Source organism: Empidonax traillii, unplaced genomic scaffold (assembly GCF_003031625.1).
Source record: "Empidonax traillii isolate 1590-97213 ecotype Southwest subspecies unplaced genomic scaffold, ASM303162v1 scaffold84:size2688230, whole genome shotgun sequence".
Lineage (NCBI taxonomy): Eukaryota > Metazoa > Chordata > Aves > Passeriformes > Tyrannidae > Empidonax > Empidonax traillii.
This window is the reverse complement of record NW_020955277.1, coordinates 354,324-380,938: the sequence shown is the minus strand read 5'-3', so window position 1 is coordinate 380,938 and position 26,615 is coordinate 354,324. Positions and strand designations below refer to the sequence as shown.

Below are 26,615 nucleotides of genomic sequence, written 5' to 3'. Positions count from 1 at the left end.
TTTAAAACAAATGCATCTATAACCCATATTCTGCTGAAATGCCACAGGTGGAATTAATGGATGTTTAAAACTGTATATGTTACCTTACTGCTGCTGTTACTGGGAATGCCAAACTGTGCAAATATGAAGGGGTAGACAAACAATGTTATCAGACACTGTAAAACAAACAGCTTGTTGCTTGTATAGAAGTGCAAATAAAAAAAACACCACTTAGACAAGGCTGATGAATGACTCCAGCAGCCAGTGTTCATAGGTTAATTTAGTGCAATTGGATCCATCAAAGGCCCATAAATTTGTAAGCATTTGAGGGGCACAAGACTTTAGGAGTTTTTGTGCAGGACATTTAAAACAGGTTAACAAACAGTAATATATCAACCACAGAAATTTTAGCTCTGGGCTGGTTAAAATGTTCTGTTCTCTAAAGACTTAATATTGGAATGTTTAGTTGCATTGTTCACTGGGAGAATGCCCATTGGTTGAGATTGCATCAAGCTTTTTAAAACAAAGGTTTTTTTAAGTCTTCCAATGTTTAACAAATAATTTATTTACAGCAAAGTATCCTGCAGATGGCACATTCATTCTTCATTCTTCTGGATGGCATGTTCTTACATTCTGTAGTTTCTGTTTCCTGTGTTCCCTCTACTTGTATTCTTCAAATGCACTTCCTGAGGGTTTAGAAAGAAAAATTTATTACAGATAGGTTTCAATACTTTGTATGACCACAAAACTTATAATAGTGGGAAAACAGTTACCCAGAATGCTGGAATTGTTAAGACCCCTTTCTGCCAGTTCACAAGGAATAGTCTGCAGAGAATCTTCTCCTGTGCTTTTTTTAATCAATAGTTCAATTATCTACAGGGATAACAATATAGAAATTCTGAACCCTAAATTTTCCAGTTCTCTTAGACATAAATGATTGCTGTCGTTTTTGATTCTGGCAGAGGAAGCATCTGTATACTGTAACCTGGATGGGCTTAGCCATATAGTAGGTACCAAAGATTTTCTTTCACAAGTACATTTGCAAAAGCAGGATGTTTAGGGGCCAAGGAACTACGGAGTTGTAACTGCAGGATTTACAGAGTCTCTTGGGCTTTGGTATCCAGTGTTTTCAAAATTGCTCTGCTAACTGCATATTGCGTAAATGGCTTATTAGATATGTTGGATTTTGCTGGATAAGACCTTGAGGAGGATAAAAAGTGTTTCTTCAGTGTAGGAGCTACAGTCAAATAATTTGTATTTTAAAAACAGACAGGGTGACATGCCAGGCAAATCAAGAGAGCACTGGAATGAATAATGCCCTGAGTTCACTGTCAGTACAAGCACAGGCCAGTTTCCAGCAGCAGTGATGGGTGTGACATATACACTTGAGTTTGATTTCCTTATTTACCATGCTGGTATTTGCTGGGCCCAAAGCTTTGTCCATTCTGTATCAGAGTAAAGGCAGAATTTTTAAGTGACTCTCCATATTTATAATCCTCATCAGAAGTCAGATTCTTAGTTAACTGAAATCTATCTGTTCTAAGAAAAGTCAAAAAGAAAAAACTATCTGTGAAATGTGTAGCATGTTCATGCAGCTCTACCACTGCATTAGTTGCTATTAAAGCCCTAAAAATAAGGAAATGTAGCCTCTAAAATTTAAAAAGTAATAAGATTTGTCTGCTTTTCTGATGGACAGAAAAAAAAAAAGGAAACTAATTTGGAGCATTACAGTTTTGTGGGGTTTTTTAGAGATTTCCCAGATAACAACCTATTCTAAATATAACTTTTCCATTTCCTTTCAGTATCTATTAAACATAAAATAAATCAGAAACTGGCAAAGGATCACAAAACTTGAGCTCACTTGAGCTTATTAATTTTCTCTGGATTTGGATTGGATTCTCATGGATATGAGTTGAATTATTATTTTAAATATATAAAATAAAAATTAAGCAGTACTAGTAATTGTTAAATTAATTATACCATTATCAAGTAAAAAAAAAAAAAAAATTAAGCCAAACTAGAGCTTATCATCACTGACAAACCAAACTTGTTGATAGCAAAGGATTCATAATAAGAAATGTCTCTTTTAGGAATGTGCCATTCTAGACTAGATTAATCATCTAGTCACTTTTCCTGTGAAAAGTTCAGAAGGATACTGGCTTGTCTTCATCCAGTTTTGCCAATACTGCTGTAGAATGGCTTCCTTAGCATCAAATCAAATACAGAAACAAAAATGTCAACAGAATTCTGCTTATCCATACGCTAACATATTTTTTGCTTTTCATTGCCTATTTCTGTTCCAGCTTTTCCAAAACTACCTTTGCTGTCTTCAGTCTTACCTAAGTTGTATGTTAGTTTTCACCCTGAAGTACTCATTCATTGATTTTCACAAAGATCATCATTACAGCGTTTCTCAGGAATCTGCCAATGTTAAGGATCCTGCTTTATTCTGCAAAGGCTTATATCAGTTACAATGAACTAGGAAAATGGGAATTTCTTTACTCATCTGCCCAGCTTTTTTCTGCACAGCCATAAAACAAAATATTGTCCTCAGTGCTGACCCTAGGTGCTCCTCTTTGAAGATAGTTTATCAGCATTTAGGAAAAGTTATATTTTACATTATATTTCCAAAAAGTCATACATTCTTAGGGACTGGAAATCTGTGATCTATAAAATGGACAGTGAGAGTCTTATAATGAAAGAACAGCCACTTTGCATTGCAGTGACTTTCAAAGTGTATTTAGATTGAAAATTACCTATATTTTTCTCAAACGAAAATACAAATTATCTCCACCACTCTTTTTGTCTGACTTTAAAATGGATTTATCAACCAAATAAAGCAGATACTAAGATGCAACAGGGTTTCAGTTACAGCTTTTAATGCTGACATGTAGGTAAAAAAAAGAAAAAACAAAACTGCCATGATGCACAAACTAGCTTTGAAATTGAAGGAAGAGGGCAGGTTACTTTTAGAACATTTTCTTCTTCAGATTCAGCATTTTAATGAATAACTACAAATAAATTCCATTGGTGGTAGTAGCAGTAACACGCATGCCAGAAAATGCTTTGACCCACATAACACACTTTTTCATGTATGTAATGCTGAGACTGCTGGGAAAAACAAAACAAAACAACAAAGTTATGAATGTTTGAATCAGGTTCTCAGACCTGCATTTGTACTGGTATATCAAAGTTTGCCTCATTTCTCAAGTCTTGGAGGACAGGATAGTTAGAGATAAAATTCCACCTATGATGCTTGTTTTATTGTCAAATGCTCTGAACTGATATTCAGACCTAGATGAATAAAATCATCATTTTAAGATGAGAGACGCAAAATGTGAACTTTATATAAGTCAGCTCATGAAAAGAGAAGCACAAACTTCTAACCCTTCACCTACAGCATGGATCTTTGGAGAAAAGAAAAAAGGATAACAACTACCTCAGTCATAGTAATAGTCATTTAACTGAGATGGAAGGATATTGGGAAGCACACAGCAGCATTCTTATCCTATTAGGACAGACATTTAAACCTCATATTGGCATTGAAAGTTCTCTTGCTCTACTGGTAATAAATGGAAAGTCTAGTGTTTGTAGTAACAGGCATGATACCTTAGCTATGAACTCTCTGGAGGCTCTTTGAAATCTTTTCGGTTCTGTGGGCAATGTGATCAGTAATATAAAAACAGAGTTGGAAAGTAAACAGTGGGAGAAAATAACTATCTGAAGAGTCCAAGTCCTTCTATCTGTTACACCTAAAAGTTCCCTCATTGGCTTAGTAATGTGGCATGGCTGCAACAGAAATTAGGATTGGTGCCGTTGTGCATACTTTGGCCTGTAAACGTATCTGTGAGTTGATACTGAGCCAATTACAGAAGAATCTGCCAGTCTTAGAAAAATTAACAAGAAATAATGCAATACTTTTCCTGTTTTCTTAAAGGCATTTTCTTAAACTAAAAATTTTAATATCTTTTCCCTTTCTCTTTCGGTCTCACTCAGTATTTATTTCAATTTTGAAGAGTAGATAAAATCAGAAGAGTATTTTTGTGAGAATCTGCTTCCTATTCATACTTTGTTGGTATATATATTCATATATATTTTCCACATGTAGGCCTAAATAAGAATAAGGACTGAAAATCTGAGGAAGAGCAAAATTATATCCAGATGTGCACCTCTTTTCCCCTTTTCCTTAGGATGCAAGGGAATGGATGGCATGGCACTGTGTTCATGAACAAGTTCAAATTATGCCAGGAATGGTTTAGATTGGATGACAGGAAAAATTTCTTCACCATAAAGGTTGTCAAGCACTGAAACAGGCTGCCTAAGGAAGTCCTGGAGGTATTTAAAAGATGTGTAGATGTGGCACTTAGAGACATGGTTTAGTGGTGGAGTTGTCAGTGCTGTGTTAATGGTTGAACTCAATGATCCTAGAGGTCTTTTCCAACCTAAATCATTGTATGATTCTCTTTTACTAAATTTTAAAATCAGCCTTACCAGTGTTTACATTCATGTAGTAATTTTCAAAGTAAATTAATAAGAACTTTGTAACATTGATTCTGTGACACTGCTTCATTTAGAAAGGTCGCAGTCTTCCCTCTCATGTATAGTTGTGGAAATTGCTCAGTTAGTTCTTTTCTAGGAGAGTTGTTTTTCAAAGTTCTACTCACTAATTTTCCAAATTGCTGTTAATATTTAGTTCACTTTTTGACTAAATTTTTATTCTCATTTTTCAGAAGAGAAAGATAAATGGAAGAAAAGCTAGATAGGGCCATGACATGAAACTCAGGATTTAACTTCCCTTCTTGCTCTTGTTTTGCACTTTAAAACTCTAAATATGAACTTAGTGTAAAAATAGGTGAAAGCATTACTTTGCTTAAACGAAAACACAAATGCTGGATTTGTCATTTAAAAAGTTATGAGGAGATTCTGAATAAAGACTATATCAGATATATGAAAGGCATATGAAACTGATTGTCTATGAAGTCTGAGAGTAACTGCATAGTACTTTACACTTAATCCTACCTTAAAGCTTGCATTTGATAAGAAAAATTTAAAGAAGTCATATATAGTATCTCACATACATATGTTCACTTCCTATGTATAAGATATATATCTCATATACAACATATAGTATGAAGAGAAAAAAATATTCTAAAGCAGAAAAAATTGCTTAACTGAAAAATAATTTTACTATAGCATAACTTTTTTAATTATGATCAGTGACACTATGAACTACCTAAATACATTCATATTGGGAGAGCCTATTTAAAGAAAGTATGAACATAATTGCCTTTCTTAATGGAGGCATGTACAATTGTATGCAAAAAGAAAAGAGAAAGAAAAAATCACAGGGGAATATGTACCTGACTTTTTCCTAATGAAGTCTGCTTCCTTTCCTTTCCCTGTATTTTCCTGTCATCTATCAAAAATATGAATAATAGTTTCTCCTACTCTTTCTGTATTTTTTTCCTCAATCTAGTTTTCTCCATCCACAAATAATAATGAAAATTTCAGTTTGTTTTCCCCATCAGATTTCTGTTATTTTATTGCCAAGTTCCTATCAAGAGACATTTATGATTCTTTTTCTTCTGTTCAACTTTCTCCTCGTTTTCACATACAGTTTCTCTAAAGGTGTTATTTTCCTTAATATTAATTTTCCTCTAATTTTATTTTTTCTCCCTTTTTCTCAAAGTCTTGTATTTTTTTTGTGATGATCTTGGTTCATTCAGTTTTTCAATATTTTACATCTTCTCAAACTCTTTGATCTAATTCCCTCCCCCTTCTTTTCTTATGCTCCTTATTGTCCCTTTATTGCTCTTCTCACCTCTTGATTCTTTCACTTTTTAATTTCCTGGATGGTTTCTTCTGCAGCTAGGCTCTCTCAATTACTCAGTTACATACTCTATTTTTTTTCTACTTCCAGTACCCCTCTGGAGCACCACCTCCCCTGACTCTGGAGGAAGATGCAAGGCCTTTTTTCTGGTCCTTCCTGTTTGTAAGAAAAGTGTTCTCCTGCCTGAGTTTTGAACTGGGAAGAGGACGGCTGCCTAAAGTATGACATCATCATTCCTTAGTCCTCCAAGGAAAGTGGTGTGGAGATCCATCAGAGAGCTGGCAGGTATCTTGTCTCCTTTACTTGAATGTTTTACCAATCACCCTAGCAACAAGTATGGGAAGGAGAACACGGATAACTGGCCAAAACTGTTTTCTTCTTTTCCAGCAAGCCTTAAGTTTATGCGTGCCCAGATAGGAACAAACCACAGCATTTTCTTGTTTACAGCTGAGCTCTACTTGAAGAGCTCGTCACTCATTGCCCTGTGTGCCCTTTGAGATATTAAGGGCTAAGGTGATACTTCCCAGGAAATATCACACAGACACTGCTTTAAAAGTTTGAAAACTCTTGAGGAAGAGGTGAAAGGATTCCATTCTGTGGATTGATTTATGGAAAAAAATGGATGCTGGAATGATTGCAATTGTTCTTTTCATAAAAATGTTATTAAGGAAATTATTTTACAGTACTGGTTTCCTTACTTCCTATGAAACATTAGGTTTTCATGCAGTTCCATTTCTTATAAGCAAAAATTTTCAGATAACTGCAGGAGTGGGGCCAACATATGTGTAGGACAGACAGGGTCAACAGCAATAAAATAAATCAATAGAGACTTAGAGCAGAAGACAAATAACATGTAAAACAGATGTTCAGAACTCAAACAGGAGAGAGGGTTGTACATGAAATCAATTGTAGCCTAGTTTAAGATGGGTTTTCTGAACTATAGGCTCTGTTGATACATATATATATATATATATACAGTATATCTAGTAGTGTAGGAACAAAAATCTGGATATTCTGAACTCCACAATTATATGAAAAAACCCCCCAATATTTAAAGTGCTTGAAGAATATATGTATTAAACTTTAAATACTTAAAATGAAGTATGTACTGAATTGCAGTGAGTATCCATTTAATTTAGTTCTGATAAATAAAAAAAAATTCCAAAATAATGAAGAAAGAAAAAAAATTTTTCATTACATGCAAAATGAATAGCAGAAGAGCTGTATTTTCCTTCTTGAGCACTCACTCTACCTCTGCCTGAAAGGGAAGGGTGAGTGAAGAGATTATGGATAGATGAGTTGTTAAACATTCAGTGTTTGGTTTCTCTTTTGAAAGCCTTAGGTGCTATTTATGATTGGATGACGTGAGTACTTATCACTTACTACTCTATAGCAGGATAAAGCCTCACAACTACTAGCTTAGCAATTCCATGTTTTATTCAGTGTTTTAAGAGATGAGATGAAATACACCATTTCCTACTCATTTCCTACCATGGAAACTATTTTCCAAAACTCCACTAAATCTAGTAGGCAGAACACATCAGTTGTCTTCTATGCTACCATCCTCGATAGAATTTTCCTTCCCTAAAATACATAGGGTTTTCTTCGTCGATATTTTTTTGGTTTGATGGTGGGTTTTTTTGTTTGTTTGTTTTTGTTTTGTTTTTGTTTGTTTGCTTGCTTGTTTGTCTTGGGGTTTTGTTTGTTTGTTTTTGTTTGTTTTTGTTTTGGATTTTTTTGGTTTTTTTGTGGTTTTGGGTGTTTTTTTTGTTTGTTTGGTTTTGTTTTTTGTTTTGTTTTGTTTTTTTTTTTGTTAGTTGTTGTGAATTTTTCCCAGCCTGGCCTACCTTTTGTGCTTTTGGCATATCAGTGTGGCGCTGAGCACGTACAGACCGTGCAGACTTGGGTGGCTTTATTGGAGCACAATACATCTCCAGCCTCCTCAGGTCACAACTCTGGAAGCAGCATTCATCCACTATTCCCTTGTGGTGTAAGCGTCTACTGCTGGATCCATACCCTGTAGGCTTACCTATTCAAAACACAAATGGAAAGTTTTTTCATTAGAAAGAAAATGCAAAGGTCTCAGAAGCAGTCATAGCATCAAGTTGCATTATTTTAAGTAAATCACCAATGACCATTGTGGAGCCTGTCTGTAGGCATCTCTTCTAAGACCCTGTTCTCAGACACACTTTTTAAAGAAATTCTAGCTTTTATCTTTGTCTATGGGTGTTCACTATTTAAGCATTTGAGCAAATATATGCATTCTTGGAAAAAGCTTATTAAAATATTTTCCTGAGCTGTCTTAGCATTGAAAATGGAGAGGGAGGAATCTGAAATCTGGCATTCAGAAGCCTTATAAAGGAAATTTGCCCTTTAGCTTTAGGATGAAAACTGATTGTTGAGCCAACTGAGGCAGCTGGTGTGTAAAGATCATAGATCATGACTGTGTTGTAGACAAATATTTCCTAGTAAAAAAGGCTGCACCGAGGTACTGTGTGAAGTCAGAATGTGTTCCAAAGGGGAAATAAATACTGCATACAACTACATAGGCTGTAAGATCTGCAAGCTCAAAAGCTAGTGGGAAGCAGGAAATAAGGTAACAAAGTAACAGATGAAATGCAGCAAAAATAGGAAGGTGGGCGATGGAACAGATAAAAGCAGGAGATTTTATATTCCACAGATTTGTACAAGATAGGAAATGGGGCTGACATAACATGGTTTTCCTCTGTTTTGCACCAGGCATCTGTAGAAACTACTTAATTGGCAAATATTTTCCATTTTTTACTCGGCTCCAATGAAGGGCAACATTTTCATTCACACAACTCTTACACACATATTTTTGTCTTTTTTTCCCCAATGGTTTTTGATTTCCTTAGTAACTGCTAATTTCTCTGCTATAATATACAGAGATTAAAGACCCACTATTTCCTGGGCTTGTTTGTGTGCAACCCAGTTGGATATGTAGTTGCCTTGTTATGACTAACTAGAAATGAAAGATAGTAAATTCACAAAAAGTAAGTACCTGCTTACTTTCTATATCTATTTTAAATTCTGATAGAATTTGATTTCACACACTGAAATTCTGAAAAGATTGTTTTGTTTTGACATTTTTCAGCATTAAATATTTCCATTTACAGAATGATCCACATTAGTTAAGAACTGAAAAATATGGGGGGAGGAAGGAAAAAAAATTACACCAAGAGCCAAAAAATGAAGTAACTCAGCTCTACCAATTTCTTTTCATGCCTTTATTTTTTTTTTTCCCTTCAGTTTTATCACTGAGACCAAAAATCTGTTATTCACAGAGTTTGGCAGGAGTTTACGTTTTAAGAATTACTCAAGCTAGATAAAGGATAAGGGTATCAAAAATTCAATTTCTTTTTGAGAAATTATTGCACCAAATGCTTACACAGCAAATTCTAGGTTGATGTCCAGGTTGTCAATTTGAGAAGACGACACTGCATATTGTAGTACTCTGTGATTAAAAAATGTATCCACTGATGAAGAACCCTTGAGGCCTTAGAACATCAGTAAATGAAAAGACCTCTAGTGGTAAATTATGTCACATTTTAGCCAGCAATACAACTAGCTAAGAACTAACTATCCCTATGAGCTTTGTAAACTCAGACAACAGGTTTTTAAATGTCTTTTTTTTTTTTTTCTTTCCTGGGACTATAAATTAAATGAAAAGAAAAACATGCTTTCTTAGTATATTACAATCCACTGAGGGCCTCTATATTGTACATTGCCTGCTAAATCATTTGTTTCATAAGACTAAAGAGAAGAACAAGCCAGGAACAGATTACAGTAATATTTTGGTTTGTTTGTGTGTGTGTGTGTTGTTTTATGTGTATCATTGAAAAGTATTATAAATATTAGGATGTAGAGTTCTGGGTTTTTTTTCCAAACTATTTTCCCTCACTGACTTATATTATAAATAACAAGCTTTCTGCTGAAGATTTTTCCTGAATTCTGTTAATCCAGTTGTTTTAGCCTACTATTTTTAAAATTTAGCAGTCAAGATAATGTGTGGAGTGCAATTAATTTGCAGTATACCCAGAGCTGTGCCACATTTTGTCTTGCTCCCATTTAAAGAAAGGTAGGGCAAATTCTGTTCCTGGATATGCAGGTGTAACTCTTGCTAATAGATCTAGCTGAGCTACAGGTACAAACAACTCATTAGTTAAACTTCCCTTCCTTTTCTTAGTCTGTCAATTTTTCATAATCAAACACACCTTAAAAACTTCTGTTCAAGTTATTTTATCCTTCAGTGTCTGAACTTAACCATTAATAAATATGTAGGATCTTTGTAATTCGTAAAGTTGATAAAGTACCTTTAATAAGCACTGCCTGCCTTATTTAGTAATCAGTGGCAACATTTCTCCTCGCTATCACATTCATAAATATTAATACAAATCCTAAATCCTGGAATCTTTCTGGTGCAAATCTCAGTGCACTTCAAAATCATTTTTAGTGTAGCCAGACCAAAGACATCTATGAGTTACTTTTCTTTCTGACAGAACAATAATTTTATGAAGGATTATATAAAGTCTAATAGCCCTTTAGAAAGCCTATATGGCACATGTTACAGCACTGGAATGGAACCACTAACACATCACTGATGTGATCAGCTATGAAACTTAACATTTATTTATTTATTTATAAGCTTAAATATTCATGTATCACATAGTACACTAAATGCTCATCCTTCATAGAAAGATAACATTAGTACTGTGAAGTTAGACTTTTTCTCTTTAAAAATGTTTTCCCAAGGTTTTTGAAAGACCTAACCAATCAAATGTACTTAAGATTTGGGTGATATAGAAAGTGCTGTACAACAGAGAGAACAAATTAGTCGAAAAAATATTCTTTTTCAATAATCATGATTCTCAATCATGATTGAGAAGTATCTGATGTCTAATGTAATTTTAAAGCAATAGATTTTAAATTGCTCGTGTCCTCTTAAATGCTGCAGTTTACAAAGTACAGCTATTACAGAGAAAGCTGAGATAAAGAATTTCAAGGAGATACTACCACTTCTACAGATGTTATCATTATTTGGCCCATCTGCTTCTGGAAGGACTGCAGGACCAGATGGTCCCAGTTCATCAAATTACCAAAATATGCATTTAGATCTAGGTAAATGTTCAAGCTCCTTTATAGTGTATTGGACAAAAACACATATTAAACAGTGAGCACACGCCTGAGTGCTCTCCTACACAGGGAGCTCTGATGTAGCTTAGCACTTACGATAACTTCTAGACCGAAATCCATGTTGGTAAATAAATGGCTGGTGGTTCTGCATTTTTAGTAAGATTTTTATTCCCCCCCTTTTTCTTTATTTTTTTTATATAATATTGCCTGCAGTATGGACTGGACCTTATGTGTCACTATACTGTGAACCCATATAGTTCTTTCTCCTCTTTCTGATATAATATGAATGCTGCCTTCCAACTGTTATCAAAAAGTTCCCTATATTTACTCAACCTTCAAAGTGCTGCCTGTGGACATACAACAGTCTTAGGCATTCCTTTTTGCTAACGTACACTGATTTTCTTGGAGGTTTCTTTCCTTTTTTGTCAGTTGCCAGCTCAAGAGAATTTCATATCACATAGGTCAAAGTTTACTTAATAGAATATTTGGCACTGGTTTAATCTACTCTATCAAATATGTGAATGTTTCTTCCAGTGTGCGACAAGCAGATACAAAGTCTAGTCACACTATTCTGAAGTCCCCTGAAAGGAGGCCAAGGTATAGAACTGCAGCAGTTAAACAGCTGACTTCTGTACTAGCAGCACTTCCCTCTAAATAATGCAAAGTCAGTGGAGTAATTCAACAGGACTTGTTTACACTTGATTTCTCTGTTTCTCCCCATCCCTCCAAAATACCTTACTGGTATAGGTGGACTATAGAAGTAACATATATCAAGTTATCTAGGCGTTCTGTGTAGAATCATAATCCACTATTGTAGTATTAACATTAGAAATTAGATAAGAAATAGCCCAGGATAAACACAAAGCTAATCTACTCTTTAGGGGACTTTAGGAAGAGTTGGGGATATGTGTCCTGGAACTTATATGTGGCTCTTTAAATTTGTTGTACATAGTGTCTTTTTTTAGCCAAGCATAGAATGCCATGTAGAACGTAATTCAGAAATAGACTGTAATTCAGAAATACATCATAAATCTGAAAAACAGTGACCTTATTCCTAACCTTCTAACAGAGTCAATCTTCAGCTGTAACTGCAGCTTTTGAAGTATTGTGAAAGGCCTTTAGTTTTGCTCTACTCTTGTAGCAAGACACTCACAATGTTTCCATCAAAACATCAGGGTAATATAACTTGTACAATTTTGAAACACTGATAGCAGCTTACAGTATTGGAATGTATGTGAGCATGCTATAAGGCAGCAGGTTGATCAAACAGAATTTTTCTGTGGTCTGAACAACAAGATTGAGAGTTTGTGGGGCTATGTTATAAGTCAGTAGCTGAACAAACTCATCCTGTCTCCTAGATCCAGACTGGGAGCTGGTGTTTAGCATGTTTTTGAGTTGCTTGTGCTGTCTGCCTTGTAGTGGCACAGGCACCAAGGATATTGAGTTTGAGATTCATCTAGCTCATCTTTGCTACCTGAAAATTAGGGATCTAGTTCCAGATAGTGAACTCAACAAGGAGGTGTGCATACAGAGTGGCTGATCCCTGTATTGAATGCTTTACTTATAATTAAACTCATCCTTGTCCTCTGAAAGAGGCAGTGTTCTTTCATGGACTACAGTTAAAGCTACTTGACTGAGTCTTAGCAAACTCCTTCTAGGAGTTCTTCTTGAAAGAAAATAAATTCTGCTCAAAATGATTCGTCCCAAATCACAAACTATATGCCCCGGGTGGAGTACAAAGCCATTCTCTTTCATTTCCAATTTAACAATTAAATGTAATGACAAATTGTTCTAAAAAGCACATCAGCCAGTGTACTGTTTAATTATATATCTCCATACCTCTTTAACTGTATTCTGTATGTTGGGCTACTATTTCTGTGTATTTTTGCATTATAAATGCATGCATATGCAAAACAAGAGATTGTTGATGTCACTTTTCATCTCCTTGTAATCTTAGACAAATGATTTAATGTTATATTGGTGATACTTCTTGAGGGTGCTCTGAAATTTCTAATCTGTATTTGGAAAATTATGAGTCAATGTTCAATCAGCAGGAAATGCCTGGGTTTTGATACTTCTATGAACTGTTAAAACAAACAAACAAACAAGAAAGTAACAAATCTTGCAGTCTGTTGTAAAGTCGCTTAACAGAAATACCTCAAGGTTTAAATGTGCAAAGTAGGCAATCTGATTTTCATGTAAATAAGTTGCATGCATTTTGAAGCGACAATATTTAATATTTAGTTTCCGTATTCCTTCAATGTTTTGTTAATACCAAAAAATAATTATGCTTAGACTGATTTTTGTTTGTATTCATCAAAATGAGCATATATTAGCATTTATAAATGCTCAATGAATGGATGCCCTAGCTCTGAAATCTAATTTAATATGCATGAGAATAGAGGATAAGCTTTATCAGTATTCACAAGTAAAATCTGTATGAAAGCATATGCATTTGTTAATATTGAGATATTGCAGTAGAGCTACTGCTTTGTGGAATACTGGATTGCATTAATTACTGAGTCCAAAGCACGAAGAAGTTTGCTCATTGCTCTGAAATCATAAGCAAGTAAGACTGGGAAAACATAGGCACTCAGTATTGATCTATAAGAGAAACCTATCAAGAATTCACAGAGGGTTTTGCCTGAATAAGTATGATTTCTAAGCTTCCCCTTATGAAGAAATGATAACCCTTTCATGTTTCAAATGGAGAGTAAAATAACTATTTCACTTCTTTAAAGTCAGTGAGACGAGTGTAGCTTTATTCCAGGTATCTTAATTTGTAATTTGTATGTCTGTGTTTATTTAGTCTGTCACATAGTTGAATAAGGTATTTTTTTCTCCTAGAAATATGCTTTCAGAAGCATTCTTTTTCTTCATTGTGTATTTAATTGGGAAAAAATTCTCCTCTTCCCCTAACTTATTTCCAAAATACAGCACTTGTAACAATTTCCTCTCACGTATAGGTGTGCTGTACTCCACCTTTTTAATGGAATGGCTGCTTTGGAGGCTGTCAAGCACACTAAGCATATGATAGAGCCATTATGCTTCACACAGTAGTTCCTAAGCTATTTGCAATGTGTGAAGAGAAAGACCTATAGTTTTGAGTGTTGCACTGGGATATGAAACAGGGATTTCAGAGTTTAGAATTTTTTGAGGGAAAAAAAAAATTGGACAAAGAATGGGAAACAATATAATGTATTATTTTACACAAATTCCGTGCTCTAGAGGGTGAAAACCTTGCCGACCTAGCACAATTTACAAGCCTACGTCAGATTCCAGGGCTGGAAAGTGCCAGATGCTGCCAAAAAATATATACTTTGGCAAGGGAAATGCTTTGCTGAAAGGAAATTCACTATTGCAAGAATAGCCAGGTTTATCAGGGTTTAGGACAAGATAATTAGAAGCCAGGTCATTGTTACATTTGAATATTGCCCCATATAGTGCATCAAGGAGGACAGTGTTAATACAGACATCTGTCCATAATGAGAATACATCCTCTCTTCTTCTTGTATATGCTCTCATAGTAAATAATTACTGTTTACCTTTGATTGTGTCTTGACAAGACCTTTCATATCCTTCTTATCCCATAGCCAATGCAAAGCTGCCTTTTATTTGGATTACCAAATAAACAGCAATGTAAACCCCATAACTGAGTGAAGTCACTAGCATCCCTGAAGTCACTGGGAAATCTTTCAGTGCAGTCAGGATAATGGCTTGATGAATCAGGTGCCAGAAGTTACTTATAAATAACCTCAAGCAAGGTGTATTAAAATAAATGGTAAGCCTTTTATTGACCTTAGTAGGCTTTGCAACATGCTGATAAAGAATGAACACTTGCTTTTTCTTCCAGCCTTAAGGTTCAGTGAGTAAAATGCCATCTTACTGGCATCTAGAGAGATTGCAGGGAATGGATGTGATGAGATTCCTTGAAGGAGATAAGAAGAGAAGAATACTGATGTACAAATAGAATGACTGCTATGCAGTTGATACCACTGACTGTATAAGAGGTGGTACTTTGCTTTGCGCTGTGAATTTTAGCTCTATAGTTACTCTTTCTCGGCTGTACACTGAGAAATTAAAGCAAACAAGAAATAACAACCACGGTTTGTAAACTCTTGCTCCTGCATTTTGACATAATCATCTGATTAAAGGCAGAAGATGTGAATGCCCATTGTAAGTTCTCTCTAATACCTTTCACACTACCCAGGAGTGCACATATTGACACACATTACAAATTTTATTTTTATTTATACAGCTGTAGCCCTTACAGGACAATAAGCAGGTGAACAAAGGCTCCTGTCACCTACTATTGCAGTAGACGATTTTCATTCCTGTATTAGAAATGAGTACTGGCTGACGGATGGCTGAAAACAAGCCCAGGTGTGCCCAGGTGGACAAGAAGGCCAATAGCATCCTGCCCTGTATCAGAAGTAGTGTGGCCAGCAGGACCAGGACAATGACAGTCCCCCAGTACTTTGTTTTGGTGAGGTCACACCTGGAATACTGTGTTCAGTTTTGGGCCCCTCACTACTAGAAAAACATTGAGGTCCAGAAACATGTCCAGAGAGGGGCAATGGAGCCGGTGAAGAGTCTGGAGCACAAGTTTGATGAGGAGTCACTGAGAGAGCTATTCAGTCTGGAGAAAAGGAGGCTCAGACGAGACCTCATTGCTCTCTAAAACTACCCGAAAGGAGGTTGTGGTGAGATGGGGCTCAGTCTCTTCTTCCAAGTAAAAAGTGACAGGAAAAGGCCTCAAGTTGTACCAGGGGAGGTTCGGGTTGGCTTTTAGGAAAAATTTCTTCACTGAAAGAGTGGTTAAACATTGAACAGGCTGCCCAGGAAAGTGGTGGAATCACCATCCCTGGATGACACTACTTTAATTACTTAAAAAATTACTTTAAGCATGGTAAGATGACTTAATGCTTTTGGTGAAAGTTCAGCATGTAGTTTTCTTAAGGCAAACATTTTAGAACTGAATTATTTCCCAGAAAAAATATTTTTGATTGTCTGTTACTTTTGCCATATTGGGATACTTTTACTTGTGAAGATTGACTTGCAAGATTCCTGATTAGAAAGGACAAATTAACCACTACATTCAGAAAGGGAATTACGATAGAAAGTAAAGAAACAAATTCTTTTATCTTCTCTGATGTTAAACAGTACAGTCTCCAAAATTACAAGAGGTCTTTGCAGATTAAGATAGTATTAATTTAAGTAATGTTTATGGAATCTAGCTATCAATTATTTGCACAGAAGAAGGCTGTGTCAGTGCCAGGAACTGAACCTACATTAACATAAACACTAGACCAATGCTTTAACCATGTACCTGTCTTTCCTTAACCTTATATTTGAGTCAGTACAGCATGTAAAAATCTAATCTTGAAATGAAACATTCATTTGAGGTCATGATGCTCTTGTTAAATTTGTCAAAGGAGATAAAGGAAAAGTGAAGCTTTCCAGTGGAGTACATAGTCATTAGGGAGTGAGGATGAGGTCATTGAGATGAGAGACAGTGAATTGTGCCTGGAAATAAATCCAGAACTAACCTAGCTAAAATATACTGTTACGATTGATTCATCTTTCACTTACACTGGTTCTCTACCAGTTTTAGCCCCATTCTTTAGTGATTTAATATTACAATAGGAACTAGAAAAGTCAACTCTAGTGACAGGAACATAAAGAAAAATATGTATGTGCTGAATAACAAATGAAACTGCACTTTCTCTCCTTGTCCTTCCAGTTCACCTTGTTGTCACTGAAGACATACAGGGGATTATAAAGGAATACTGGTTTAGTGCAGGGAGAAATCAGTTCCAGTATAACACTTAAATACCGAAACTACAGTTTCTGTAGGATCCTTGAGAATGGAAGTGCTTGTAGGCAGTAGAGTTCATCTATGAAGCAAATAGGAAGAAACCCCTTTATGGGGCTGACAATGCCCTCTGCAGTCACAGTTTTTAAAAGGGAATGTGGTTTCTGAGTAGTTTGGTTTTTTTTTTTTTTTTTTTAAATTTCGCACTTGCTAAGTTTCAATGGCTTTTCAGGGAAGTTCAAAGGTTTTAAAAGTTCATTTCCATTGAAAGAGAAGTTTTTCCTAAGTGACCAGAATTATTTCTTTCTTTTATTATTTCCTTTCCAACTCATTTAGGCTTGATTAATGATTAAAACCTCTGCATCAGTTAAAGATGTTTTTCAATGGCTTCTTTTGTTTTGCAATCTTGCCGTTCTTCTGTTTCACCTGGCTTCTTCTGTGGGTCATACAGGAATACTGTAAATGTTAAAAGGGCTATGGCAATGTTGAAGTTGATCTGACCTTTAAATTACAGGTGCTCACTGACTTTTTGAGCCGCAACATCCACAATTATTTAAGCAAAGGAATCCAGTTCAGCAGAAAAGCAGGAGGATGAATAAATATGCTTGCAATGGTGTAGATTTTTTCATTTTTCTTATTGGTGTAATATGTAAGCCCAATGGTGACTCTGTAAAATGTAACTGTTAGATGCACTTTGTCTGCAAAATCATTGTTCCCAATACTGGGACAATGGTTTTGCACATCATGTCATCCATTTCATCAGTCTAAGCCTATGCCTGCTCAGGATCTATGGTGGTTATTAAAGAAAACAAAGAAAAAAAGTATTGTAGAAAAAAGTACTTAAGTGTCCTTGGCCAGTGGAGGGCTTACATGGTATCACAGAAAATGAGAAAGATGAACTAAGTAATTTGTATGAAATACATTTCTAAAGAATCTCTTTTAGTCCTGTGTTGGTTATTAGAAATCACAGCCATTTTTAGTTCTCAAGTCTTCAATACTTATCATTCAATTTTTGTTCCTTTAAATGATAATAAATCTCATACCCTGGAGGACTTTGAAGAAATCTTTTGATCATCTAAAAGCATAGATTCTGAGTTGTGTCTTGGACATATTAATATTAAAGCCTTTTCAAATATCTTAGCTGTGAGTCTTTAGACATTTAGTTCTGTAGTTATAAGTTACTTAAATATTTGAAATTAAGAATTGGGTATTTAAATTAAGAGTCAAGATGTAAAAAGGAAAATGACATTCTGGCATACTCTGTTGGTACCCAAAATGTGACTTAATAAAATCATAAATATTTTCCAATAACTATCCTTATGTAGTTATTTGTAGTTAATTCTACTATTAAATCTGATATTGATACACACAAACTGAATCAAATAGGTTAGAAAACTATATTTCTGCACAAGAAAATCTAGAAATCCTTGTAATTTTTCCTTGTAATGTAACCAAAATCCTTGTAATTTTTCTTCTTTGCTTCTTCTGTATAATTTGGTAGAACTAAAAGAGGATGAAAATGTCCAGGCAAAGTTAAGTAATTTTCAGATATTATAGATGTGCTGTTAAAGAGCTTTTCTTTTAATAGCATATCCCAATTAACTTTTTCATTATCCACTCAAATGTTCTTGAAAAAATAAAGAAAATAATACTTGCAGCCTCCTGCACTATTAGTATTTATACACTTTCAGTGTGGAGTAGATGTTAGCAGTACAATGTTGCTTTCTCTTAGACCTTCTGGAGCAAAATGTCTTGGAGTTCTTTCCATTGAGAATGACTTTTTGGATAAAATACCTCTTCTTGAACAAAACATTGCTCTCACTGAACCTTTGGACAAAATGTATACCAAATGAAATTGAATTTTCTGTGGTTTGGGAAAGCTGGATTAATTTTTTTTCCGTTGTTTTTTTGTTTTACATTCCTCTGAACTCCTCTTTCCTGGCAGAACAGGAGGTGCCAAAATAATCCGAGGAGGCTGTGCAACCTCTCCGGAAGTGAGAATTTCAAGTTTAGTGAGAGTGATTGTTCATGTAAGATTTCCAATCTAAGGGCCTTAACCAGGATAATGCTTTAATTTTGCCGAACTCTTTTTTCCCATTTTTGAAATTCAGAAAAGTTCCTGGTCTGCACCCAGGATAAAATCCTGAATGGAAGTACAATGAAGTCACTTTCACAATTCTGCTTGTCTAAAATGGGTCTGAGTTTCCAATTCTGTGTTTCTAAATGATTACCTAAACTGCATCTCTTGTGATTTGGCTTAATGATTTGCAATTTCTCGTCATCTGTCAGTTGCTTATGCCTCTCATAGATTCCTTCTTGACTTCTTCTGATGCTACTTCATAACTTCTCTAATGAATTTTCTAAACTCATTTCAGCATTCTAGTTATTCTTTGTTTATCCCTCTAGCAGTTAGACAGCAGGGCATTAAACAAGTTGTTGTCAATTTAAACAATAATTGTGTTGACTTTCCATTCAGCATCACAAAATTGCTATGCAATCAGCCGTGATCACTCTAAAGATACAAAACACAAAAAATAAACTATTGCGTATCATTTTCTTTATGCAACTTCAGAACAGTATCGGTGTAGATTAGATAAATTCAATGTAGCTCTCGTTTAGAATTGGTGACAATAAAATAAAATACATCCTTGCTATTTTTTTTTTCCCAATCTTAGTGATACAAAGCATGAAACAAAAGTTTCTTATGCAGGAAATAGCTTCGTATTATGGATCTATGTGGGATGGAATATCTTTCTCTTTTTATGTGTGTGTCTCTCTTTACTTGTATGTAGATTTTTTGCTAGCAGCTAATCTGCAGCGAGTTCGTAGCAAACTACAGGTACCACAGAGGCATATACTGCCTCTCCAATGGCTTCTTGTCTCATCAACAGTATATATTATGTGAATATTACATGAATTACAAGCTGTTGTGAAACACAAGATTTTTTTTTTTTTCCCCCTGTATTATATGAAATAGAGTGGTGGAGCTGTTGTAGTGAAGTTCTATCACTAGCAATTAGATTTGAGCACTGGAATTTCCTGGATATGTTTATATTATAGGGCAAACCAGCTATGTCTCTGGAATATTTGAGTGATTCCGGAATAATTGATAAAATTTACCATAATACATAAGGTTTACAAAAAGGCTTTCTGTCCTTTAAATGTATCTTATCAGTTGTTCTTAAGGTCAAGGTCTATTGAAAAATTTAAACATAATATTTATCTGACAGGGGCTACCGTTTATTTCTACATCATTCTCAAGTTTTTGGATTCCTTTTTCAATAACAACTGTCTTTATGGCTGGTCGTCCATTAGCCTTGAAATCACATCGTCACATATATAATACACACACATATTTTTTTGCTTTGGAGTTGAGATCCAGGAGATTTTATGGTTGTTGAATCTCCTGGGCAGTGTGTGCTGCTGAAGTGCCTGGAGACTGGCAGCGGCATTGTTTGTAGTTATTGTTTTCCTGTGTTATTTTTATGCAAAACATGGGTAGTAGGTCCATTTCTTCTTCACGCTAGAGGGCTCCTTCACACTTGGTTAGCAGTGTGGCAGCACCTACAAATCTGAGCAGCAGAAACAGGCTGCAGTGCAAGGGTTTGCCTGCATTATGGGACATAACAGGCTCACTGTGTCTTCCCTTCCCAGAAATTGCTTCTGTGTATTGTAATACTGTCACCTCATGAACAGCATCAGAGTGGCCTGTGATAATTTTCCCTCCCTCTTATCACATAAAGTGGGAAAAACAGAAACACTGCGGAACTGTTTCTGAACTAAGAGAGGTTGAGATATGCTCCCTGATCAGTTTAAAGATACTCATGAGAATAACAAATGTCGTAATCAAGCCATCTTACCTTGAATGTTTCCTAAAATTATGGTCACTAGGTAAGATAGTTGGAGGCTATTGAAAATAATGTCGGCTCGTCTTTCTGCTGTTGGAGTGGCTGAGTTGATTTAATTTCGGTAGTGGGACTGGTGTTTTTACGGGTTGAAGAAAATGCTTGTGCTAACTCTGCATGTTGCAGTAGTTTTTCCTGTCAGTATTTGGATCTTGGACTATAGTGGCACAAATGACAGACAAGAACTAGAAAATAAGAAAAAAGCTTAATTGTTGGAAGAAGGCCATCGCCAGGTTTTACTCCTCTTGACCATTTTTTTGACCAGAATAACAGGTCATTTTGACCTCTAGATAGAGCTCTGAAATTGGAAAGATAAATTGATAAAGAAGATGTGCAAATCAGGAAGTAAAACACTTCTCAAATATCTGTCTTGTTCTCTCTACTTTGTCCTCTTTTTCACAACAGTAACAGTTTTCTTAATTCCCTATACAGAAATTTCTCATTATTAATCAGAGTAGGCTTTTTAAATGTCTAGTTTAAATGAAGTATTAGGGTAGAAAAATCATGAAATTTACTGACAAAACAGCTGCAGTTCAGTAACCTTTCAATTTTCTAAAATAACTGAACTTTCTTCAGTGTGAGAGATTGTATAGCAAACAGTGTCAATTCAAGTAACAATGTAAGAAATTGTTCCCAAAACACTGAGTTATGTTGATATTTTAAAGTATTGCTACTGTTCTCACAGCTTCAGCACTTCAGCTCTGCCCTGCTCCTTGTCAGCTTCACGCTTGGGAAATGTCACTTGAGTGACTTCTGGTAAAGGCAAAGAGCAGAGAGGAAGCACTGAAAAATGCTTGGGACGTGTTCCTGTGTTGCAGGGAGAAAAGATATCAGAAATATAGAAAGCAATACATGGCTTTTTAAATCCACAACATGTTCCATCCTATGTAAAAGGCTGTTCAGTACTGGTTGTATTTAAACATACATGCATGATGGGCAGCATATTTATTACAACTCTTTGCCATTCTTCAATAATGCAGCAACAAGGAAGATTATCCTTCCTCCTACTCCAGGATGACGTCATTGAACTGATAAGTAGGACTTAGGAAAGGTTTATGTTCTTAGCACTAGATTTAAAGAATATAATACTCCTTTTAATATAGTAATTTCCAGCTCTATTAATTTTCAACGTTTATCTTGCAAGATCATTAGGAAATTCAGAAATCATTTCTCTTGTTTGAGAGAAAAAGGAGCGGGGTGATTTAAGGATAAATAAGCTCACTGCTGTAGAGCTCCTCTACCACTGTATCACATCTGGCAAGTATCCACAAGGTCTTTCAAAGTGATATGCTGTAAAATTGCTAAAATATGCAGTCTTAAAAAATTCAAACATATTGTTAAAATTTTAGTGTTGAAGCTGGTAGTAATTATTGAGTACTTGATTTGTTCCCTAATAGAGCAGATGTTTTTAATTTATTATTTCATTCACACTGTATATTTTCACATTAGATACTATGCTGGATCAAGATAAAATATCAATGACAGGACACTTGTTCTTTCCTTTAAATCAGAAGAAAAAAGATATTATTGTACCATATTCTGCATCTTGCTCAGATTAATTTTGACTCATTTCCTTACAGAAATTGCTGAAACCTCTCCAGAGTTCTTCACGGACCATTCATTCTTTATTGTCTCAGTGCTCTGGCACAATTCTATGAAGTTGTATTCAGTGGATGTAGAAGAAGAAAGATTAAGAGTTAGCTCTTCTGGATGGGCTTTATGGCATCTGGTATAGCTCAGGCTGGAATCAATAGGAGGCAGCCCAATCCCTAAAGAACAATTCGTCCTGACTTATTGCACAAAGTTCAATACAAGTGTTTGAGAATTAAATACTTCTGCAAAAGCAAACTAAATATCCCATAACAGTATCATCAACAGAGCAGCAGAACACAAAGTTTGGTAATCACACGTATAAATTCTGATTGTTTGGCACAGTAATATTGCCACTAATTGTTGGAACAGGTAATGACACCTTATCTTCCGATTGCCTGACACTTTCTAATATTAATCTTTGCCTTAATGCTGCTATAACTTAACCAAACCTTAACTGTTTGGGCTTCAGGTTTTGTGAATTGTGCATATTTGACAAGTTCTTAAGTTTTTTGTTTTCTCCTTGTACAGGAGGTGGATAGAGAAAGGTGTAGCTAAAACCATTGAGTCATTTTCAATAATAAGATTAGAAGCCATGTGGTTTTGCCCCTCTTAAAATGTAACCCTCTCTTCTCTGAAGCGTATGCCTGTTTTACTGAATAACCCTTGTGATTCCATCATGTGAAGGTGGAATTTGGGGAGGAGGCAAAAAGGAATCACAGAATTGTAGAATGGCTTGGGTTGGAAGGGACGTTAAAGATCATCTAGTTCCACCCCCCACCCTCCCCCCCGAAATTACTTTGTTCAGATATGTACCCTTGTGTTCTGCATGTAGAAAGTCACCTAAAGATTGCAAATTTCCAAATTTCCAAGTCAGTTAAAGTAGGTATAGGTATTTATCAGTCTACCATAAGTATTTACTGGTGCAGTTTTCTGAAGAGTTGGGCTGCTGCTAGTGTTTTTCTTGTTATGCTCCACTCATGATAATTTCAAGGAGTTGTCACTATGCTATCTAACTCTCCTGCTCTTTAGAACAGCTGCTATCATTTGTTACTGCTGCCATAACTGAACCTGCTGCCTGATATTGCTATTTCCCCATGAAAACATTGAAGCGAGGTTTCTCTTGAAAGCATTTTTTTCTTGGACTCTACTGAGATTGAAGTTAAACTAGATGTGGCTGCTTTGTGGTTTGGTGAGCTGGTGTGGGTATTTCTCTAGAGATGCTTCACAGTCTGCTCTAACCAAGACTGCAGAATTGATATCTCTGTAGCTCTCCACTGACATGCAATTGCTACCACACAGTGCGGTCACTGCCCAGCCCAGACCTGGTGAGAAAAGTTTGATAAAGCTGCGTGTGCTGTGCGTTTGTGAGAGGACAACTGTCCTTGAAACCTGGTTCAAAGATGATCCACCCTCAAAGGAGTCAAAGTCCTAGTTCAGGTAAGGTAGCTGCCAAACACAGAGCTCTGTTAGCAACTTTTAAAGGCTCCTCTGCCTTAAATAACTTTTTCTTCTGATTCATCGTTTTCACCCCTTTCCAGATGAAATTTTTTCTGCCTTTCTTGTAGCACCTTTCTCTTACTGCTAATTCTCACCTCCCTTTCTTCTGTGTGCAATTCTGTTGTGTAATGACTGTTTTTAAAAGAAATATACTGTATTGACTCTTTTAGCTTCCTGATGAATATCTCAAAGATCAGACTAAAGGATTTGGTTTTTATTGTTTCTGCATTAAGAATACTGGAAACTTTTGGACAGAATTTCAAATACATTTTAAAAAATAAGACTTTTCTCAACTGATTTTTACTTAGCACTTCTGAAAAATAATGCCTTCATCACTCCCCAGCACAGTATTGACCCAGAACTGAGAGATAGCCTACCTACAGGGAAGCCAATAACTTCAGGAAATTAACTTTGTGGGAATATTGATAGAAATGAGGCTAGGAAAAGAGCATGCAAGGCAGGTATCTTTTCAGTCTTTTAACTTATTAGCAGAATGTTGTGAAGAAAAAAAGAAATTGCCTACTAGGCTCTACCACTTTATTGAAAGGATGCAAAGGAAGTGTGAAAAGTGGAATGTGTGGGGAATTAGAGTGAGAGCACAGTATTTTGTTGCTGGCAGATGTGTGCTAGGCTTTACCATTTTACTGGGGTGGTACAATTCAGTTGTTATGACACATCCAGGAAGAAAAACAGAAAACACGAGCTGGAGGCTTGGAGAAAATTAAATGGTGATGACTCAGAATTTACACTCCAAAGTAAAATGAGGATTAAACCACTGCATCAATTTGTTTAGCAAAGGAATATGAAGCACATATGAAGAAATGGGCTTCCAATTTATCGAAGCTTTGCACTGATCCTCAGATGAAAAGGGTAATATTAGAGAGCTACTGTCAAGGTGAAAGGCAAATATGATTACAGATAAACTGCAAGCTGAGCTTATGTTTTTGCTGTCACGCTCTTTTCAAAGTATTCTTTTTGTTCATTGTCAACTCTACATCTGCTTCTGCTGAAAAGCAAAGAAAAGTGTTTCAGTGCCTAAAAGTGTTATTGTTTGACTTGTTTGGCTGGGAGAATGAGTCTCAAGTAACCTATGAACTCTGTGCCATATCCTTGCAGTAAGCAGAGGGCCTGCTGGGGTGATCTATTTAACTTGCCATTAAGTTTTATGTAACTGTTATAGTATTGTTTAAAAACGGTTTGCGGGATTCTCTGCAGTAATATGGCATATATTAACTTCTAGTTTGAAAGTAGTAGCCAATTTTTATTCCTTATGTAAACAGATCTATTTTTATTGTATTTACCGAACTGTCTTCCTCAGTTTGGTAGACTATCACCTTTAATTTATCATCCTTACTGCAATGTGGCATTTTGCTTAAAACTTTAACCCTTGCAGTGGCTGAGTTATATGTGGGTAAGCTTCTAAAAAATAATAATTAGTTGGAAGTGAATTGTTACCTAAATCAGAGGATTTCAAAAGCATTTTTAAAAGGTGAACAAATATCATTGCCTCATTTTCACACATGGTGAAAGTAAGACAAATACAGATAAAATTAGTTGGTTCAAGGTTATGTAAACAAGTTAGTCCCACGGCCAGAAATAGTCATAGCCCTCCCAGCTGCTTTACTCTCTACCCATTGTCTATCTAGAGAAACACTTGGTCTCTTCTCTGAAATCTAAAAGATGAGAGATGGGTTCCACCAATTAGGCTTCTCATATTAGAAAGTCTAATTTCTGGATTTCAACATCTCACCATTTCTTTTTCTGGATGCAAAATTTATAATTAAATTTTCTGTATGTATGAGGAATTGGTTAGCAACAAGATCCTCTTATACAGCATATCAAGAAATCAAGTGACTGTGGCTTTGGTTCTGGAAATAATCTGTGTCAGGAATTCTTATGCACGTAAAGCAGTTATAATTGCCATGTGTTGAAAGGCAAGATGGTGGTCTTGTTATTTGGTACCAGAGAAATGCAGGTCTTTTTTGTCGTTGCCAAAGAAGCTGTAATACTGACTACCCCAGAGGATGATGTTTTATGGAGCCTTATCTTCTAAATGCAGAGCCTCAAAACTCACTGAATACAGGGCAGCCTATGGGGCACAGTGAGCCTTTATTTCACATTTTTATGCATTGTAGTGACAGTGCTAGTCTCCTTGGTGGGTTATCAAGAGGGCAAAGGCTACATTACACCACTGCTGATGACTGTGATCACATAAACGCACAGTCAGTCCAACATTAGTGCCTCTGGCTTACAGCTCCAACATACTGATATTCTAAAAGGACAGGTAATAGATAACAGCAGCTACTCCGTACCGCGTGTCACCTGAGGCAAAGGGTACGTGTCATTCCCTTTACTAGTACCTGGCAATACTGAACTCTGTTTATCAGCAGCCGCTTGGCAACAAGAACTACTCTTGGTCAGTGTTTTGCTGCTGCCCTGCTCAGCAGCTGCTCTGGAATTTCTGCAGCTTGCAAGAATGAGGCAATTTCTGTGGCTCCAGTGAGAGCAGGAAGAGGCAAATGATTCTCTGGAAGGGCACTTAGGGTTTAAAAACAACAAATGGAGGATTACATTCCCAATTTCTCTTACATGTTGTTCTCCATTGCTTATAGTTGTTGGGCCCAACCTGTACTAAGTTAACTTGGGCTGGTAACTAGACCATTTACTCAGCAATTTGTTTTTTTTTTTTTTTTTTTTTATTGACCACCTACATTCTGGTGCATTTTGGCCCATTTGTAATGTAAAAGCTCAAGTTTATTCTTGCCCATTAAAATTATCAGTATAAGCTCTCTTACTAAACTATATCACTGTGAAGTAGATTGGTGATGAAACATGTTCTTAC

At 35.8% G+C, this 26,615-nt stretch overlaps 1 protein-coding gene across 2 annotated transcripts in view; it reads right to left on the bottom strand.

Moving 5' to 3' along the window:
* Nucleotides 1-246: 246 nt before the first annotated feature.
* IGF1 (insulin like growth factor 1) overlaps nucleotides 247-26,615 on the bottom strand; it is a 46,920-nt gene continuing 20,551 nt past the window's right edge. The window contains exons 3-4 of one of the 2 annotated variants that reach the window (XM_027881127.1): nucleotides 7,657-7,838; nucleotides 247-665 (exon numbers count right to left, since the gene is read on the bottom strand). In XM_027881127.1, the coding sequence (XP_027736928.1) occupies nucleotides 606-665; nucleotides 7,657-7,838 (242 nt within the window). In that variant the 3' untranslated portion in view covers nucleotides 247-605. The remainder of the gene's footprint in view (nucleotides 666-7,656; nucleotides 7,839-26,615) is intronic. The other variant, XM_027881128.1, reaches the window with a different exon arrangement.